Source organism: Ctenopharyngodon idella, chromosome 24 (genome assembly GCF_019924925.1).
Source record: "Ctenopharyngodon idella isolate HZGC_01 chromosome 24, HZGC01, whole genome shotgun sequence".
In the NCBI taxonomy this organism is placed as follows: Eukaryota; Metazoa; Chordata; class Actinopteri; order Cypriniformes; family Xenocyprididae; genus Ctenopharyngodon; species Ctenopharyngodon idella.
In genome coordinates this window covers 26,959,668-26,980,981 of record NC_067243.1, presented here as the reverse complement: position 1 = coordinate 26,980,981, position 21,314 = coordinate 26,959,668, and the positions used below count along the sequence as shown (strand labels likewise).

General features: G+C 37.7%; 1 protein-coding gene across 1 annotated transcript in view; it reads left to right on the top strand.

Annotated features, from left to right (window-relative positions):
- wwox (WW domain containing oxidoreductase) overlaps positions 1 to 21,314 on the top strand; it is a 251,547-nt gene that overhangs the window by 13,010 nt on the left and 217,223 nt on the right. Inside the window, exon 5 of the mRNA XM_051883600.1 lies at positions 4,767 to 4,873. Coding sequence (XP_051739560.1) covers positions 4,767 to 4,873 — 107 coding nt within the window. The remainder of the gene's footprint in view (positions 1 to 4,766; positions 4,874 to 21,314) is intronic.

The window sequence follows — 21,314 nt, the reverse complement described above, 5'->3', positions numbered from 1 at the left end:
GGAATGCAAAAACCCATAAAGAACTACTACTGTATGTTTGATATTTCATGTTTGCATGATGGTTACAGGCTGAAAACCCTGGCAAACCAGAACTGCAAGTAAAAAAAAAAATCTGTTAAATTTACGGTAAAAAAAACCCATATTTCATTAGCTGATATTTTAATTTACCAACCTATTGATGTACTAATATCTGTTTTGTACCTTTGTAATACACTGACAACCACCAATAACACAGTGGATGATAATGAGTCACATGATGATTCAAAGTTCATTACAAGCAGCTTTTCCACAAGCTGAGAAGGACAATACTAATATATAGAAGGTGCACAGTGTAATTTACACAAACACTAAACACCACCATGGTAACACACATGACATTTTAAAAATTAGAAATTAGAAAAAGAAAAAACTAAGAAGAAACTTATTCCAATGAAAATACATCAAATGTGAAGTGTCACGCAGGGAATTGTGGGAATGTCAATTTACATTTTTTTTTCACTGTAAATTATATAATGACTTGTTATTTTTCACTTCCAAAAATGATCAATTTAATGGTATTTTACCATTAAATGTACCATTAGATCTATTACAGCTATTTACCATATATAGTACAGAAACTTTCTGTAAACCAATTAACTGTTTTTCACCATAGCATTTTTACTGTTAAAATCACGGCTATTTTTTACAGTGATTGCTATTAATTTTTTGCTAAGAAATATTTAGCATTTTTCTTACTTATGTTTAAGATAAGTATATACAACATTTGCCTTAATATTTCATGCATATTTTCTGCAAAGATATTTAACAAATAAGTCATTTGTTTTACATTTACACCATGTTGATCACTTCAGGTGTGGTTACATATTGTAGTTATGTTTCTAAGTTGACTAGAGAAAAAAAAAAAATGAAATTGTGAATCGGTCAAACGTTCTGAAAAAAATCGATTTTATTTTTTGCCATATCAGTGCTACATCAATGCTACACTTTAAATCTGTCTAATAAAGCAGAAAAAGGCCTAACACAACAATATAGGGCAGATTTCAGAATGATGACAGATAAAATCAACGAGAATCATGTGGGCGAATTAGAGTGTTAATCTGTCCGCTCTTTATGTTGATCTTGGCTTAATTCCTCATCGTTCGCTCTGACACACACATGTCCATGAGAGACCAGGATGTGACCTGGAGAAGAACTTAGCAAAACAATAAAACCATCAAATGACCTGGAGGTCATCTCTGGAACATCCCGTCTTCACATCATCCACACAATGCGTTGTACACTAAAGCGTAACACTTAAGGTTAGGAGGGTTTCTCCAAATCGCTGACCCTCAGTATGAACAATAGCATGCTTGCCTAAGCAAACAGCACTATAATGGTCATACAACTAACTTTGTGTTTAAGAGATGAGTTTGATCGTTTTCTTTTTTCAATTAAATGTCATGCTAATTTAGCGTGTGGGTCTCTCCACCTCCCTTTGACGAACAAGCGGAGTCATTACGTCCAAATTAATGTCAAGCCCCTCTTATTTTCCATAAATAATACATGGCGGGTCGCTGTTGTCGTTAAACATGTTCTAATTTGTTCTCCATTACAAAAAACAACAGCGTTGATTAATTCACACTTCAAGCTGAACAACCGCCATGATTTTTACAAGGTGACTGCGAGCTGCTCTTTTGATCAACACTAATGCGACACTTTTTTCATTAATAAGACGATGAAAGCACAGCGCTTAATTGTCATGTTATGGATTTGCTAGTAAATCTGTATTTTGTTTGTTGGTTTACTGGCAGGGAAAGTGTTTCTTGTTTGTATTTTGGTGTCTGTTTCTTGGGAAGGAAGCCCCTTGTGCAGATACACACGGCGTTCTCCATTACTCCTAATAAGGTGTCATAAAATTGAATTCCATGCTTGGTTTGTCAGGGAGGAGTTCTTATCCTACTCCAATTTTGAGTTTTAATGGGTAATACTCCTTAGCGCTCTCCTCACAATTAGGCCTCCTAGTTACCTTTTAATGAAAATCAGATTAAAACATAATCTAATTAAAGTTCATTTTAATCCACGCTATCGTCCCGACTGTCTGTGGCTCAGAAACACTCCGGCACACTGTCAAACTCGGTTCGTTTGCATAGAAGAGGAAGGCCAGACTATCAATCAAGGGTTTTTACATATGTATGTGTGTTGGGAAACTCGTATGAAGTGCATTTCTGATCCCGTTCTCATTCCAGGTCACATTCCGCTTCAAAAACAGAAAAGAGATTATATTTTTAAAAATTATATTTTGCATGAAGAAAATAAAGCCTATTTTTATTGCTATTAAGATTTTTTGCAATGCAATATTTGTGCACAATATTTCCACCCCCAAATTACTTTAAAGCTTCCATATTTTTCTACTTTTAATTATTTTTAAAAATTATTTTCAAAGAAAATTATTGTTATATTGTCATTACAGTAATGTATTAATATTGAATTTTAAGAAATACATGAAAACTATTACATCGCATAAATGTAAAATTTTTCCTTTATTACAGTAAATATTATTAAAGTTCTATGATTTGTTTGTTATAACTGTCACAAATAATTTCACAATGGAAAGATGTAGTATTAATAATGGTGATAAAATAGGCTTTGTTTGTCTTTACGCAAAATATTGTTTCTTATTTGTTTCTTTCGATTTAGGGGTGAAATATAAGCCAAAAATATGCAGGTTTTGTGAGGTTCACCCTCCCTTCCTGTCTATAAAAATAAAACAAGTCATTATCTAAGTCAAAAATCATTTGAAGTGATCGCTGGATCAGTTCTTTGTTAAGAATAGGGCAGGCCTCCCATCATGAGTGAACTTCAGTGGGAAAAGTGAAGTGAAAAAACTCTGACATGCGTGCAAGTGTCACTCACAATCAGTGACAGCTGTCAACTTTCATATCCACTGATACCCATAATTCCCAGCATTGGAGTGGGTTCACAGAGCGATGGAGTCATGCCTCTCTGTTTGAGCCGTGTTGGCCTGTCAGGTCTTTTCTGAGCCATGACAGTGTAATATGTTTTACAAGCAGAATGGCCAAGGGTTATTTCACAGTCAGGCCAGCCAGTAAACCGCCGCTGCACGGGGGAACAGCCATGCGGCGACGCAGCACATTTAGTCCACCTGCTGGCTGCTACCACACTTAGACCAACGTTTGAGCCACCGAGTGTCAAGGGAAAAGCACAAAGGCCAGTTTATTTCTGTCTTTGTGTCTGTTTTACAGTAATAGGAGATTACGAATTAGTAGTTTGCAAATATCTGTTAGCGTTTTCAGCCAATTTGCTGCAATTAAACTCTGGATTTAATGAGCAAATGTGGCCAACAGAAAGATAAACATGCGTCTAAGGATTATGGGTTAAAAAAAGTCACAGATCTCAAATGTCCTGCCGACAGGACAGCAGTTTCCTTCACCCTGGTGTTGTGGGACATTGCAGATTTAGAGGTTTGACCTTTGTGTCCTTCATATGATAGCAAAATACACCGTTCACCCCATCTGAAATTCCTTCTGATTTTTTTAACTTGATTATTAATGTCGGACTTGCAAACCTGAGCCATTGTTATGAACTTGAGGCTTTTTCTCGCAGTATCTATTCTGAGACACATGTACCTTTATGACTGGTGCCCACTCCGGGTAATAAAGTGCTGATGCCAGCTTAAGAGAAACTTTAAACACACTTGGTGTAATCAAAGGCACAATGCAAAACGGCAGGTCAGCAAAACCAGCCAAAACAATACCCCAAGTCCCCCCTAAATATAACCTTTTTCGGTGAAGCAAATGTTTTGTGTTTCTGCCTTTCCATACGGCGTATATTTAGATCATTGTTTCTACCTTTTGGGTTTGACTGACCCATTTAGACTGGCGATTTTTGAAAATTAATTTGAGAATCTGATATGAGGCAACCATCAGAGTAATTTCTAAATGAGGCCAAAGTATCTCTGACGCTCTATGATGGAGCATCTTATCACTCTAGCTTTGAAGTGCTTTAGGATCATGGGTTTTTGCAAAGAAGTTGGTCCTGAGAAATGACACATCATGGATTTTACGTCTCCCTTTAGTCTTTTAGTCTTAATCAGTGTTTTTATTTTTTTTTACGTTTTTTAAATTACAAGCAACAAGATTTATTAATGTACTTGAGAACCAAAATTGCACAAGACAGTACAACTTAATTTCAGAGATATGTATCTTTTGGCTACTTTTCTTACCCTTATTTGTTTGTTTAAAATGTAAATAAAAAAATTGGGTGAGGCTTATGCTTAAAACAAAAGAATGATAGCAATTCGCCAAGAAAACTAAACATAATTCAAGATGTGTCGTCTGATAATAAGTCATTATATTACAAAATTTTGCTTTTCAAGGAATGTAAAGATTTTAGATACTGGAAAAATACATAATTTTGCAGTGTAAATGTGCTTACGATAGACATTTGTTTCCTGTCATTGAGGTGCCTCAAGGTCTTGTCCTGGGTCCGGTTTCATTTCATTATCATTACTAAAGCTATTGGAGTTTCTCTGCTTTGACTTAATCATTTTCATCACTTAAAAAGGGTCTTGACTGAGTATCTTTAAAAAGAGCCTTTGGCTTTCTGTATGATGGAGAATGAATCCAAGATATGGGATTCCCGTCCACCCTTTGCTCGGGTTCAGCTGCCGCAAATAACAGCAAGTTATCAGTCAAGTGACTTATCTCAATCATGTCATTTCTCTTCTCCCACAATCCTTTTTCCACCCACCCATGCCCTATCTGCAGGTTTTGAGACCGCCCGATCTTTCGCTCTTCATGGCGCCCATGTGATCTTAGCGTGCCGAAGCCAAAGTCGTGCCAGTAAAGCAGCAAGTCTGATCACAGAAGAATGGGTGAGTAAAATCACGACACACACACACACACACTCTGACTACTGCAGTACGACGTCATCCTGTGTGACCTTTACATTTCATAAATCACGTTTTGTGTAGCTGGCATCTCTGCCTTCTCATGAGTCACACAATTAGGTGGAGCTTTGAGTCATTAGCGCTGTTTCAGAACCTAGTGAGCTGCCTCGCTGTCTACTTCCTACATAGTCAGCTGCCTTCTGAGGCAGCATCCTAACTGAAATGTAACCACATGTGATCTGAATTGTTCTTCATAGGTAGCAACTCTTTGAATGTCACACAAATAGTGCCGCTTGTGAATAGTGCACTGAAGGCTTGACTATTTTTTTCCAACAGATTTTGATATTAGCATGTCACTACATTAACACTGTGATACTTCAAACATTAAGTAAAATAATCCAATTCAATTTGATTGAACTGTTTATGTGATTTGCAGTTAATTTTTAGCTTTGTTTTGTTTTAGTCATAAGTTTTCAAATTTTGTCTATTTTGTCCTATTAATATATAGTTAATTATAGTTCATTTTTACTACATTTTTACATTTGCAACAGTATTGACTAAGGATTATTTAAAACAGTCATATTCTTAAAAAATCATCAGCATTGTTAATATATTGCAGTGTTATTCTTTTCTCATCATATATTTGTCAGCAGTATGTTTTAAATAAATGTATAATTGCCGTCATGACACATTTTTCTTCTTGTCTTCGCTATTGCTGATGTAATCCAAAAATCCTTCGTTAGTTACCTTTTCGACAGTAAAACTTGCCAGTTTGGCTGGCAAGATTAGCATTGTTCGAAGGAAATACATGTATATTTCTATAATTTTGGATTAATTATTTTTTTTCACCCAGGTTGTCGCAGAGCATTCTGGGTGTTCATTCTTGCCTTTACGTAATCTTGATTTCATACGTTTTGATTTCAAACCACAGTTCATAACCCAGTGTAAGTCTGCTCTGCCGCCACACATACTATAGCAGACATTAGCACCAACTACTGTCATGGTGGAGCAACAATTTGCAGAAGATCTTGCTGAACAAGTTAGCTTAAGTTAGTAACACCTTTGGCCCTATCATATACTCGGCGCAATGTGGCACCAGGTGTGACGCAAGTGTTTTTTGCTAGTTTCAGCCCGACGCAGTTATCATTTTCATGTCCTGCGCCACGTTGTTTAAATAGCAAATGCACTCGTACTCATCTGTTCTCCCATGGGTGTGAAAACGAGATGTGTTCAGGTGCATTGTTGGCATGTTGCTATTTTGAGGCAACTGAAAACGACTGCGCCATCGACCAACAAAAACCTGGTCTAAAGTCAATGGTGCAATATTTGTTTTGTTATTTAAAGGGCGCCTATATGCGCCTATATGCAGGTGCACAGCGCGCGTACGCAGCACACAAGCATGCCAAATATTAAGAGGTTTACAATGTAAATTATTATTATTGTGTGCATAAAGATACAAATGCTTTGGTGGAATCCGGCTTGTCCCGTAGATGGTCTGCTTTAACCTCGCGCATGAGCAGATCCGTTTCCCTTCTGGAGAAGCGTTAAGTTTTTCCGCTTGCAAATTCCGCCATGTAAATAGCAAATTCGCCATGGCGCGAGTGCAACTGGCTTTTAAAGGGAATGGGAGATGACACTCTGATTGGTTTATTGCACGTTACGCCCAAAACACACCCATGACTCATTAAGAGACTAGGTACAACCCTTTTAGACCATGCTCCTGGAGCGCCAACCATTTTTCCTGTCGTTAAACTATCAAAAGTGGATTCGGACGTGCACTTGCGCCGTGCGCTTCAGACCATGTGCTTAGATTGTTAAAATAGGGGCCCTTGTTAGCATTGCCGTAAGAACACGTTATGTTCAATGGGATTGGGCCTGCCAAGCTTTTATGTCTGTGTTTTTGTTCTTGTGTAAAATACTACTTGTTTTTCTACTTGTGTTTCTGGCCATAATTGTCTGCTCTTTTAAGGCCAAAGTAATTGTACACATAGCCTTTCAAAATTTGTCAAAAGTAATCTCTCACCACGAGTAATAACCCGAAATCGAATACTTCCTTACTATATATAGTATGTGAAAAATATATATGCCAAAAGAGTAGTATGTCCAAATACATAGTATTCAAAAAAAATCACTCGGATGACCTACTACTTCCGGCGAGATTCGGAAGTGTGCATTCAATTGACATTTCACTATCCCAGTGGGCCACGGGAGAGGATTTTTGAGTGGCAATGAAGCGACACAGCTGACACTGGTAGGTCACGTGACAGTAACAACATGGTGGATGTAGTATGTACGAATTTTATGAATACCTCCCATGTTCATATTATACAGAACACACTTTGTTAATAGTCGTGATGTAAATTCAATTTGAAATGTAGTACCTACTTGGACAGTATGCGATTTTGGATGCACCGTCTGTTTCGTTTACTTTTTTCTTCGAGTACCTTGAAAATCAACCACCCAGAGGTACTGTTGGCACTTTGTGGACAAACTAATTAGTGCAAAAATATATTTAAAAAAAATGAACATGTGTGACCTGCATGTACAGAGTAAGCATGGTTAGAAAAATCAGTTGCCTGCTGATGAAATCTGTGTACCCAAGTATACTTTGAGCTTTATATCTAAAACTTCTGGTGAACATCTTTATTTTAAGTTTAAAAAAAATGCTGTTCTTATAGAAGACTCCTAAAACTTAAAATCTCAAACCTCCCATAAAGATCCTCTAGCTTTCAACTCTCCCTCTTTTAATTTCTCTCTTTTACCATCTAATTCTTAATTAATATTCATCTCGTCTTGACGTGGCGTGGCAGGGATTTTGCCCATGGCTCTGTGCTCGCAGCCCGAGCCGAGACCGATCTCTCTGATAGTCTCCATTATTAGTGAGCGGGGGGGCGCGAGGGCCGTCTGATAATTAACTTTGATTATTGCACTAATATTGTGGCGCTCTTGACACTCCCCCAGATTTATGAGTGTGAGAAAATAAACAAATGAAATGTAGGTGCTGGAGCAGAAAGAATAAGCTATTACGAGGTGCCGTAATTACAGCCATCCTGAGACTTGGAATTAGTTGATTAATTACAGGATGCCAATGGATTACAGGGGAATCTAAAGTGTTTTAAAGCAGTGGCGATATCTGATTGAACAAAGCCCCCTCTTGACGGCAGATAATTCCTCAGGCCCGACAGCTTCAAATCACGGCGTGTTTTAATAAATGTAGCAGCTCCGCTCTGAGGCATTTTACAAGCACTCCGCAATCCGCCAGCGGACAAATCGTCAGAATCCTTTAATAATCAGAGTTATTAACATTTAAATATTAAGGCAAATTACCTGGCAAAAAAAGCCAGACGATCTGATTAATGTTTACCGACACCTTGCTGGGAGTTTTAATTTTTCATTCTCAAACAATTATTGCAAAACATTTGAATTTAATTCTCCAAATACGAGCCCTCACGACTTTCCTTGTGAGAAATGAGGAAAGTAATACCAGAAGATGGCTTGATCAAGTTAAGATTTTCATATTCTGATTAAAAAAATATTGAATTTGATTTGACTCCTAAATCGCAGGTGCTGCGGGATGAGTAATGGAAGGCATGATATCGGAATAAATCTCATCGACGGGAAATGCATACTTACACCTCAGGAATGATATTAATAGATCCGGGGAAGGACAGGACAAGGAAATTAATCGTTAAAATGATGAATGTACTCTCCGTGTCTTCCCACGCTCTTACGGCGAGGTTATTTTGATAAAGATGTATGTTTTGGGATCTACAGAATGAAGGGTCATGGCATCTACTTCCCAGGTCACTTGGAACGCCGTACAGGCTTCTAGAGCTGCGAGGGACGTTTTAGTGAAGAAAATTACTGTTGAAAATCCAGAGTCAAATCCTGCCATACATCACATGCAGCACAATTAGGCTGTCATGAAGTCCATAAGTGATTCTTGAGGCACGGGTCAAAAATGTTACAGCACTAAAGGATCAAGTTTTGGGTACCAATTAAGAGGGATTTCATTTAGTTTTTGAATCAGCTTTGTGCTTCTTGTAATTTCACCTTTTTTCCCCCTCTTGCTGTAACTCAGTCCATCATTTAAATAGATAAATAAGTTAATAGACATTAAATATAATACTTTATATAAATATATTAATACATTTATTTTGTTTATAATTTATTAATTATAAACGATAAAACCTTATCTTACTTCTTACTCAGTGCAATTTAGTAGTCCTTATTTTTGCTTTTTTTTTTTTATTACTGTATCTGCAAGTGTTGTGACATCGTCCCCTTGTGATACGCAGCTCTGTCTGCTGATGTCATTTCCTGCGCTGAAACATTGCTGATTGTCCTGAGAGAAACAATGGTTTATTTATAGAGGGGGTCGGGTTGCTCTGCAGATCTCTCCGTTCGTGTGAACAAGCTTACTAATCACACCGTAAATGCCTTCATCTTTCCATTTTCAGTAATCAGACCAGCAAACGTCTGGAAAAGCGCAGAGTCACGCTGAATCAGCATTCTGCTCCTCGCACACGCTTCTGCTCGTTTGCTTTAACCCCTTGGCCGGGAACCCATCCATCTCCGGTTCCCAGATCCTCTGGGCTTATCTGTGGACAGAGGTGTTGAGGGTCGTCCAAGCATCACTTGAAGGTCAAAACGAGTTTGCGAGGTCAGGGGGAAGTGCAGGGCCACCGTTTTCAGGGTCACTAGCTCGTGCTCTTCACCTCTGATTGTGGTCCGCTGTTGATAAAGACAAAGGCAACTAACTCAGCTCGGATCTGTGCTTTCAGATCTAAAACTCTCTGAAATAATAAGCTCATGTTTGTTCATCAGCCAGTGTGACTCTTCATCGGACTCTTACAACTGTGGACATTTAAGGAAGGGTGAATATTTATATTATGAGTGTGTTTTACAATAAGAAGCACATTGGTGGTGTTTATGGGGTTGAGCGGGTGGAGTTTTTATAGTGTGCGATGGGGCCACAGTAAAGACAGGACAGAATTAAACAGCAGATGTGCACTAGAGCAAATAAAAACAGCCCTGCTGGGTCGTACAATCCTGTTGACTTAGTTTGTGCTTTTCATTAATTGATCAGGCTGTATCTTCGGAAGTGAATTTTAGTATGTAAAATATGTAAAAGCTAAATTTAGGTTTAGACAATCGATTAGTGGTTCTTGTTTTAAAAAAAAACTCGTAGACTTACATGGAAATTGTACGCACCAAAACAACAACAACAGAAAAACGTTTTGAAATTGTTTTTCCTTTTGATCTTTCAGTCTCATGTGTTACGCAGCATGTTCTTCAGCAAGAACCAATGAGGTTCATTCTCATGTTACGCAGCACGTTTGAGCTTCTGCAAGAACCAATGAGGTTCATTCTCGTGTTATGCAGCACGTTTGAGCTTCAGCAAGAACCAATAAGGTTCATTATCATGTTACGCAGCACGTTTGAGCTTCTGCAAGAACCAATGAGGTTCATTCTCGTGTTACGCAGCACGTTTGAGCTTCTGCAAGAACCAATGAGGTTCATTCTCGTGTTACGCAGCACGTTTGAGCTTCTGCAAGAACCAATGAGGTTCATTCTCGTGTTACGCAGCACGTTTGAGCTTCTGCAAGAACCAATGAGGTTCATTCTCGAGTTACGCAGCACGTTTGAGCTTCTGGGAGAACCAATGAGGTTCATTCTCGTGTTACGCAGCACGTTTGAGCTTCTGCAAGAACCAATGAGGTTCATTCTCGTGTTACGCAGCACGTTTGAGCTTCAGCAAGAACCAATAAGGTTCATTCTCATGTTACGCAGCACGTTTGAGCTTCCTCAAGAACCAATGAGGTTCATTCTCGTGTTAAGCAGCACGTTTGAGCTTCTGGAAGAGGTTTGTTCTCGCACGTCAACCAGGTACGGTTGAGCTTCTGTTTATGTTCACTGATCAATGTTTATATGTGAATAAAACCCTAAATTAAATCTGTTCATCATATAAAGCGATCAGAAAATTTGGTCTAAACCGCTAGTATCATATGGATTAGTTTTACAGTCGCTTGATGAACTTTTTGAAGCAACAGTGGTTGTTGTGTGGACTGTCAGTAGAGGGACGGAGATTAAAATATCCTTTGAATCATTAAAATATCTTCTTTTGTGTTTCGAAGATGAATGAAAGTCTTACGGTTTTGGAATGACATTAGGGTGAGTAAATTATGACTTTTTTCATTTTTTGGTGAAATAACACTTTAAAACCTAGTGATTTTGCTTTAAATCAAATGTATCGATGGCTAATGATAAGAGTTGTGAAAGCATATAGTAGAGTTTATTGACAATGTTGTGCCTATGGGTTGTGTCTATGCTTAATTTTCTTGATTGTCTATAAAATTCTGCTGATCTTTGATTCATGACCCTGGGAGGGATGTTTAATAGAGCCCCGGGAGGGATTGTTTTCAGATCAAGGCCTGTCTAATGTCCAGCAGAATAACTTAAACACTTTTTCCCATTTAAGAGCATTAGCCACACTTTTTTCTCCTTGTGTCAAAATGGTAATGAGGTAGTTTGTAATCATGTTAAATGCCGACCTAGCTTCGTGTTAGCATGTGTTCATTGTTTCTGTGAAACAGTATTTACAATCAAGATGAAAATTAACACGCTGTGTGTGGGTTGAAGATGCGTTGTGTTGTTAGGGTGAGCTCTGGAACCAATTAGGGCAGGCCCTCCTCTCCACTGAGGGTTGATGGGAGGAAAGCTCAACCTTGTAATGCCTAAAAAGCATATTAACATTGTGGCGGATAGACAGGTCTTCGTAATTAGATAACTGACCGTGTTTAGACTTCACGGTCTTCAGGCGTTGTTCAGTAAATGCAGTCTACTCCTGTCATGTTGGGCTCTTTGTTTAGCTTGGGGATAACTAACTAAAATAACTATTCTACTAACTTGACTACATTTTTAAATGTTTTCCCTCATTTCTAGCATTTGCTTTAGTGAATCAGTTTGTAAATAAAGCCATTCCAAAAAATAAATAAATAAATAAAATAAAAAATTTAAATATCATAAAAATCAAAATATTTTGTTTAGTATTTGCTGTTAATCAATATGATTTTTAGATTTATAAATTAAGATGGTATTAGTATTATTTGTTGTATTTAGTGTAAATTTAAATGTGTAGACCTAAGTCCCTCCTGCGGGAGTTATTCTCTATATCATTGTCACTGTTTCTGAACTCCCTGAAACGCCTCCATTGTAGTCTTGAGTTTTCTTCCGGGAACAAACACATCACAATATTCCTCATTTAAATAATTCATATGCAGAATAAAGGGGCAGGGCCTGGTTGAGTTAGTTAGTTGTGTGTTGAAACTGCCGATTATGGTAAGGGTCGGGACATTTCCCTAACACGCTCAAAGCGGTTGACCAATCACAACACACTGGTCCAGCCAACCAATCAGAGCATGTTGTGCTTTTCAGAAAGAGGGGCTTCATAGAGACAGGAACTAAACAGAGTGTTACTGACAGACTGGGAAGAGAGGAGCTGCAACAATGGAGAATATGAGGAAAATAATGAACATATAAGCATGAAAACCTGTTCTAGTAGAGCCCAGAAACAACATCAAGGGCATACTATGGCCTCTTTAACTATGCTTTTAAGCTTTTTTTTTTATTTTTATTTTTATTTAACTTGTAAACTGCAATTAAATTGCTGTAGATTGACCATTATAGTAGGCGGTCCTACTCGGCTGCAGTAAATTAACTGTATCAAGTGACTGATCACTTTGTTGAACTCATTAATGGCTGCTGTCACTCATGTTGCCAGAAATGACCAGCTATGATCGAAAATGAATGATTTACAGTCTTTGTTGCGCAGATTGTTATCGGTCTAAACATCCCCCTTTTAAAGTCGGCATGAAATGAAAATTGAACTTTTCTTTTTTCTATTAGCATTGATTTTATTGTGAACGAACTATCCATGCATGTTTCGTTTGGTTTTCACCTCCGTTTTTAATCAAAATGTCATAACTTCTGGTGAAATGACGGACTTCATGGTGACATATGCTGAACTTCTCCAATCATGTAGTCCACGTAAACCACGCCCCTTTCTTCCGATCGACTGCAGAGCCTCCATCCAATCAAAATCGTTTGATAGAAGTAAGCTCCGCCCAAAACGTTTTTCTTTTTCGATAATGTACGTCACAGTACAGAAAGAAACATCTGTTGCGACTTCAGTTTCATCGCAATTTACTGATTTATTTTACTACTCTTTTTGGGGGTAAAAAAAAAATATCGGATATCTTTTTAAAAAGCTTCAATGTAATTGTAGTGTAGGTAATTAGATTTTCAGAAGTGTTGCTTGACTGTAGTTTAAGTAAAACTATAAGAAGCTCTGAAAACTACAAAGCTTCTGCAAATCTCTTTGCAGACCTGTTGGCATCTAATTACTTTGTAGTTTATTTGAAGCGCATGGAATAAAAACATTGTTTGAAGAAAAAAAAAAAAAAAAGTGAGTGTTTAGTCTGGCTTTTGGGTGAAGAGACAAGGAAAGTAAATATCATGGCTTTGAAGTATTTAAAACCAAAAACAACATTGGGTAAACAGATGGACCAAAAAAAAGTGTATTTGTATCAGCAGAATTAGCTGCACAAAGACTGAGGCTAATTATGTTTACTTTGCCACTGCTTTGTGTATCCAAGTTATTTGCGAGATCTTGTAGTTTAGTCTTTTTTAGTCTTTCGTTTAACCTTTGATGATGTAACATGAGGCTCCTGATCTCAGCGGTCTGACTCAGATATTGAACAGAATATAATTGAGGTCAAATTCATGCACCTCGCTTAAGTGAAACGTGCAAAACAACAACAGCTAATCCTCAGCAAGAGGAGGATAACCAAAACAGGATCACACACTAATGTTTTTCTAAGCCTCTTTTTTTTTTTTTCTCTCTCTCTCTCTCTCTCTCTCTTGACCTGCTCTAGAGGCAGAGTGTGTTAGATTCAGAGCTGGGTTTGTTTGGAGGAAGAGCCTGGGAGCGTGTGTATATGAACGTCCTATGTCACGTTGATGTGCGGGGTTCAGGATGGTGGCCTTGATCATGGCTGAAGGCTGGTGGATTTAAAGAGGAAGTGACATGTCTGGAATGCTGACCAAGAGTATTGCTGGACACCCTGGGGCCGTAAGGGCACACTGCTCTTTTGAGAAGGGCTCCTTGAACCTGTTGTGTGTGCGAGTACTTGTGATTTTAGGAGAATACATGAGATATAGTATATACTGGCAGTCAGAAGTTTGAAATAATGACGATCTTTTTTAATGTTTTTGAAAGAAATCTTTTATGATCACAATGGCTGCATTTATTTGATCAAAAATACAGTAAAAACAGTAATATTATGAAATATTATTACAATTTAAAATAGGTGTTTTCTATGTGAATATAGTGGGATATAACTTATTCTTGTGATGGCAAAGCTGAATTTTCAGCATCATTACTCCAGTCTTCAGTGTCACATGATCCTTCAGAAATCATTCTAATATGCTGATTTGCTGCTCAAGAAACATTTCTGATTATTATCATGTTGAAAACAGTTGTGCTTCTTCAGATTTCTGTGGAAACGGTTATACATTTATTTATTTATATTATATATATATATAATATATATATAATATATATATATATATATATATATATATATATATAATATATATAATTTTCAGATCAAAAGTGACAGTAAAGACATTTATAATGTTCCAATGTATTCTATTTAAAATAAATACTGTTCTTTTGAACTTTTTATTCATCAAAGAATCCTGAAACAATGCAGCAAGAAACTGTTTTCAACATTGATAATAAGAACCATTATTAAAAATGGAGCACCAATAATAATTGATAATAACTGAGCATCATATCGGCATATTAGAATGATTTCTGAAGGATCATGTGACATTGAAGACTGGAGTAATGATGCTGAAAATTCAGCTTTGATCACAGGAATAAATTACATTTTCAAATATATTTACATAGAAAACAGCTGTTTTGGTTACACTTTATTTCAATGGTCCACTTTAGACATTCTACAAACTATAAGTTAGTTGACATGTAGTTGCAAAGTTACTTATAGTTATAGAATGGCTAAAGTCGACCATCGAAATAAAGTGGGACAATTATATATATATATTTTTAAATTGTAATAATTTCACAATATTACTGTTTTAACTGTATTTTGATTAAATAAATTCAGCATTGTGGTCAATAGAAACAAACAAACAAAAAATCTTAGTTATTCCAAACTTTTGATTGATCTATTGGTATTTTTAATAGTATTTCTATTTTTGTTTGTTATTGCCTCATCCTTTCTTAATATGTAGCACATTTGATGAAGAACTATTTCTATTATCTCATCACAAACTGTTTACAGACTCTTCCTGTGCCAGTGGACAGGGTGAGCTGCAGTATAGAGTAAGTCTGTCTCAGTGCAGTGCAGTCGTCCTCTTCTAATGACTGGCAGTGGTTGAAGGTTAAAGAGTTCACTGCTTTTCACCTTGCTTTATTAACTTGCTGCTAAACCCTTCATCTGTTAGGTGCCAATGGGATTAATTAAAAGAGTTAGGCAAATAATTGCGATGAAAAGTTCATATTACTCAATTAAATGATGTGTCCTCTTTATTTAATTAGAAATATAACGTAGAATAGATCTAGAGCACTGAATCAAGACTGATTCAATGTCTCAATACATTTATCTTAAAGCTGCTGTTCAACCGTGAAACATCACCGTAAGTTTGATCAGACTGCCACCAGTTGTAAAACAGTAGCCTTTTAGCCAAGGTTGAGTAAATTATTATTTTATTTTTTATACATATAATTTTTAATTTCCAAATACTAGCATCAGAGCCAAAAAGGTCAAAAATAAAATAAAAAAGGCATTATTAGTGAAGATATTTTAATAATAACTGTATTAATGAGTTATTTTATTAACAGATGGTTGCTCATTCAGAACAGTGATTTGCAGCACAACAGATTGATAGAAAAAACTCTGGTGGAAATGTAAGGCCTCGGTCTCTGGCAGAGCAATCATCCAACAGCATATACGCTTGTGTTTGTAATATACTCTGGGACTGAGCTTTACGGCTTCATTTGCCCAAGCGACTCGCATACATATTTAGCAGATTGTAAACATAGGGCCAAAGGAATGAGTAAAAAGCTCAATACATCACCCATCTTACAAGATAATCCAGCCATCATTACAATGGCGTGTAGCAGGGCTAGAACTAGATTTAAAACAACTTGTATTTTCACAGACTCATGAATCAGCCAGATTAGGAGGAGGATTAATTTAAGAAGTGCTAGGCTCTCTGTTTGATGGAAAGAACAGAATTAGAGAAACTGGCAATGGGGTTTTCTCTAAAACAAGCACAGTTGTGTTTTTTATTATTATTACTGATATTAAATTAGAATAATTCAGGGTTTTGGAATCATTTAAAATATTTTTTAGGACTGTAATTTGAATTGTGTTAATTTAATGTGATTTAATTATAAAAAAAAAAAAAAAAAATTATTGATGATTATAACAGTATTGTGTACCATTGTATATTTTTATGAGACATAATATTCATCAGTGAGCCACAATTTTCTTAAATTTATGTACATATACTTCTGTTGTCCTCTGAGAAAGCTGGTGTTATGCTGCGTTCACACCGAACGCGAATCGCGCATCAAATTCGCGTCAGACGCGTCTAGTTGGACGCTTGAACATTTTGAGTTTACTCGCTTCATTCGCGCGTGAAATTGACTTCACAACAGACCAACAGACGCGAATTTGCGTCATGAGAGGGACTCTCCCGCTCCTTTATGTGTCCCAGACTCTTCCACTTCTTTCTACACACTTTCTCTAAATAAACACAACTCGTCAAAATAGTTGTAAATTACAGCGAATGAGATCAATTTTGCAGCTTTAGCTAGCTTGTAGTCTCAATATGTGTGTGTATATGTATGTATGTGTGTGTGTGTGTGTGTGTGTGTATATATATATATATATATATATATATATATATATATATATATATATATATATATATATATATATATATATAATATATATTATAATATAGCTCCAATTGAGTAAAGACTATTTTTTATAACTTACCAGATTGTCCGACCTCCTTACTCACTTTCTTTCAAGCAAGATCCTCTTTTTTTCCTGTTTCTATAAAAGTATGAAGATGTACAGCGACGATGATTTTGTCCTCCATTGTTGTTTCGGATTTCTGCCTCAGCTCGCTATGTCAGGTCACTACTAGAGCAAGCTCCCGATTGGTTAACATGGCGCGAATTTTCACCAAAGTTCAGATTTTTCAACTCGGGCGTCTAGGGCGGCAGATGCTCGAGTCGTGCGTCAGACGCGTAAATGCTCAATTCGCTCCGCGCTATTCGCGCATCAACGGCCGATTCGCACCTCGCTAGACGCTTGATTCGCGCCTCAGCACGTCTAGACGCACGTTATATTGACTTAACATGTAAATCAGACGGTGTGACCGGTGTGTTCGGTGTGAAGTCGAAAAGAACTGTTTTTTCCTACCACTTCCTATATTGAATATTAATTCAGTAAACCTATAAACCACTGCAAATAAATTGTACATTCATAACTTCATTAAAAACTGGAATTTCATTAGCTTTATGTCAATGCTGTTAGGTTTATAGGTTTATATTTTAGATGACAGATTCAAACTTAGAAATGTTCCTGACTGAAATAAACTAAGTTTAAGTAGAAGTACTAAAATTTTACACCATTTACCATTGGATTGAAATCCCCTTTAAAAAAGTACAGTTGGTGGTCCCATGATCCATTGTTGGTATCAGATGATAATTGGAACAAGATACAAGGTTGTTCAAAGAATACCAAAGTAAAGAAATAATAATAATACATTTTTATACAAGTTCAATAAAACACAACATATGTTTTTATACAAGTACAATTAAACACATCAAACAAAATAAGATATTCTAAAAAGATTGCTTCTAAGACGTGATTTAAAAATGAAAAGATTATGTATGTCTTGAGGGTAAAGTGTTCCAAAGTCTTGGAGCAGCACAACTAAAAGCTCTAGATCCCATGGTAGTCAACCGTACAGAAGGTAGTACTATGGAGCTTGTTTCAAATACCATGGTTTTGCCACAACACATGGTATTACTCTTCGTTTTCCCACTACAGTTACAAACTGCCACAGTTCTCTGATAGTCTTTGATATCGTTCAGCTCTGGGGCCTAAACTCCTACTATCTGGCTTTCCTTTTCCACTCACTCTCACATAAAACAATATTAGCCTTTCGTCCCCTGCAGACCTTGGACACAATAACCACTTTCGTTTGGAGGAAAACACACCCAAACACTCTTGACACCTCTGGGCCATCCAGTGCACCATGGGTATGCGGCCGGCTACAGGTCAGGGCAAAAGGAAAGTTTGTTTCTTTTCTTCCTTTCTCTGATCCCTTTTTTTCTTCTTGCAACCTGGAGACAAAATGAGGGCTTAACCTGTAATGTTCTGTACAAGTCCCCTGGTGGCAGTTGAGCTTTTAGTGGGGGGAAATTACAGCGCTGCCAGGCTCTGCTACGCTCTGTGGACTGAGACCAAGTCTACTGCGGTTAGTCTGTATTACATGGCCATACACAGAGCCATGAGAGGGGAGTACTCTTATAAAAGCCTACCGGTCCGGCCAATTTTACAAGAAAACTCAGTGTAAATGCATGAGGAATATGTTCCATATTATGTCGAATTTTTGATAGAATGATCGTTTCTCTTTCAGACATGAATAAGATCTCACAATAGTATAGTTGTTCCTTGTAAAACGCGTTTCTAACCTATCATTACAAGTCTTGACACTTGTAAATGGATGCTCCTCTACTTTACAAAGATGTATACCTGGTGGGAAACCTTGCCTCTAACCAGCCAAACCATGCGCCTTGCCCCCGATATAAAGCAGGCTAATTTGTCCTCACCCCTTGGCTCCGGTTCTGAAGAGCTACGCGGCCAATGGACGTGCGTCTGCTCGGCTCTCATTAATTTTTTCATGGCCTGTGATGGATAGTTTGTGTTTATTCTCTGCTGGAGTCCTGCACGCTGAAAATGACTCATTTTAAAGCATTACATATTCATACACTGGGCTAGCATAGTGCAGAGAAGTGAACTAATTGTTCATAGAAAGGTGGTTGTGATTAACATAGGTCGATTCACACAAATCTCTCTGGAGATGAATGTTGGAACACAGCTGCCAAGTCTTGCACCTGTTTTATCAACCTCAGTGCTAATGTACTTAAAATGTTCCACTGTTTTTAAAGACAGGTTTGTTACACGCAGTGTTTAGCGATTATTAGCATATTAGAAAAAAAAAAAATTCCCTAGATCCCTATGTGTGAGCCAGTATATCATGAACACAAATTCAGGTACTAGCAAAGGCCTTGATCCAAACATTGGGACACTAATGACTCAATTAATTAACATGAATTTATCAACAACTTTGATGTTAACACACCATGACCATTCTTCATATGTCTCGAGAGGCCTACAGGGATAGTTCATTATCGATCATCATTTACTCACCCTCATGTTGTTCCAAACCTGTATGCATCTATTTATTCTACCTAACACAAAAGAAGAAATTGTAAAGAATGTTGGGGTCCCAAAAAAAAGGGTGAAAAAAAGTCATACAGGTTTGGATGGAATGACATGACGGTGTATAATGATGACAGAATTTTCAGTTTTGGGTGAACTGTCCCTTGAAGACATGACATTTGACAGGTTTTGACATTTTCGGCAGGTGAATGTCGATGGTCACTGATTTTTATTGTGCATTCAGGGAGGCAAAAGTTTAAATGTACATGAATTGAGACATGCCCAACTTTTACATGTAGCCTACAATTAAAAATGTTTCTAATAAAGTGACCACAAAAAATGTGATCTGTGTTGGGGAAAAAAAGCAGTTAGTCGCATACTTTCCTGACATTTGCAGTCAAATCAGTTATGCTAGCATGACACGGGCACGCCACGAGGGCAGCAGGGCTAGCCGAAATAGCCTGAGAAACAGTGTTTTAAATCATTAAGTTGTCTTTTAGTAGCTGCCATATTCAAGGCCCTGTCCAGATGCTGTTTTAAGATTGCTCTCTCTTAGTGTAGACAGACCTTTAAGAGGCTGAGGAGAAGCCGTAAAGTGGATAGATTGCCCTCGCAGCCTCTGTCTCTCTTTATTGGCTGCGGTAATTGACATATCCTTGTCATTTAGAATCATCCGCGCGTCGCTCGAAAGTTAATTGCTTCCCCCTCCGCATTTGCATGAGCCTCACCTCTGAAGGGCATAGCTGCCCATTAATATTGTGTCATGATGAATTATCACAAATAAAGCCCAACATATTGATTAATGATGGCTGCCGGCCGCTCTCCCTCTCCCCCTGTCTGAGGAGGAAAAAAAACATTGAGGAAAGATTGGGCCAACTCTTCAGAGGAAGAGAGTGCAGTGATGAGGCTTGATTGATAGAGGAGGATGTTGGGGTTTTGGAGTCAGGAGCTTATGGGATACTGGGGGTCATGGGATATGATGGATATCAACGTGGATTACTCCATCCTATCAATCATTTATTATGTTTGTAATTTATGTGTTAATATCTACATTCATTATTCAGTTTCCTGCAGAACACATTGAGTTTATATTGAGAATACTTTCATGCATACCCTGAATTGTTTGTAGTAGAAAAGTGGTCATTTGTTGAAGACGGAGGGCCTCAAGGATGTGGAAAACGTACTGCAGAAGTTCCCATAAAGATTCAGTTATATTTAGATTCACCGAAGTATACAAATAAATCCTGGTGTTCATGAAGCCACTTAGGACTTGCTTTCAGAACATCTTCCTATTTGAATTGGGAGCTGCTTTCCACCAGCTATTGCACCTCCAGATTCAGTACCATCAACAAACCTTTAGGTTCGCCTCTTCTTCTTAAACTAGATGTAGCCATAACCTAGTTGAGGGGCAACAATATGGAAGCCCATGCAGTTCATGAATGTTCATGAATCAATATGCTTTACACAAGCTCAGATAATCATAAATTGTTCCCTCCACTGGCGATGAATGGCCACTGTCACTGAAAAACAGCTTCCCCTCACGTCAATGCCACCCTGTTCTGTCAGTTTCCACCCTGCAGCCTGGACCGGAGAAGGTGTAAAAGAAGAGGGCTGCCATAAGGATGGACCTCTGGCAGCATGTGATAAGGTGCAGCCATAAATTGCAGAGTTCCTTAGGAGACTGCTCTAATCCTGGTGCACAGTTCTGCCCTCGGAGGTCCAGGAAGGGAGTGGGTAGGGAAGATGTACTGTCACAGAGAGGAGTGGTCGAACCCATGTTCCGGTTTTAAAGGCAAGTGGACACTGCCATGCCCATCAATCTTTGCCAGCCTTGGGATGCTGCCTTGGGACCAACTAAGCAAGCTGCT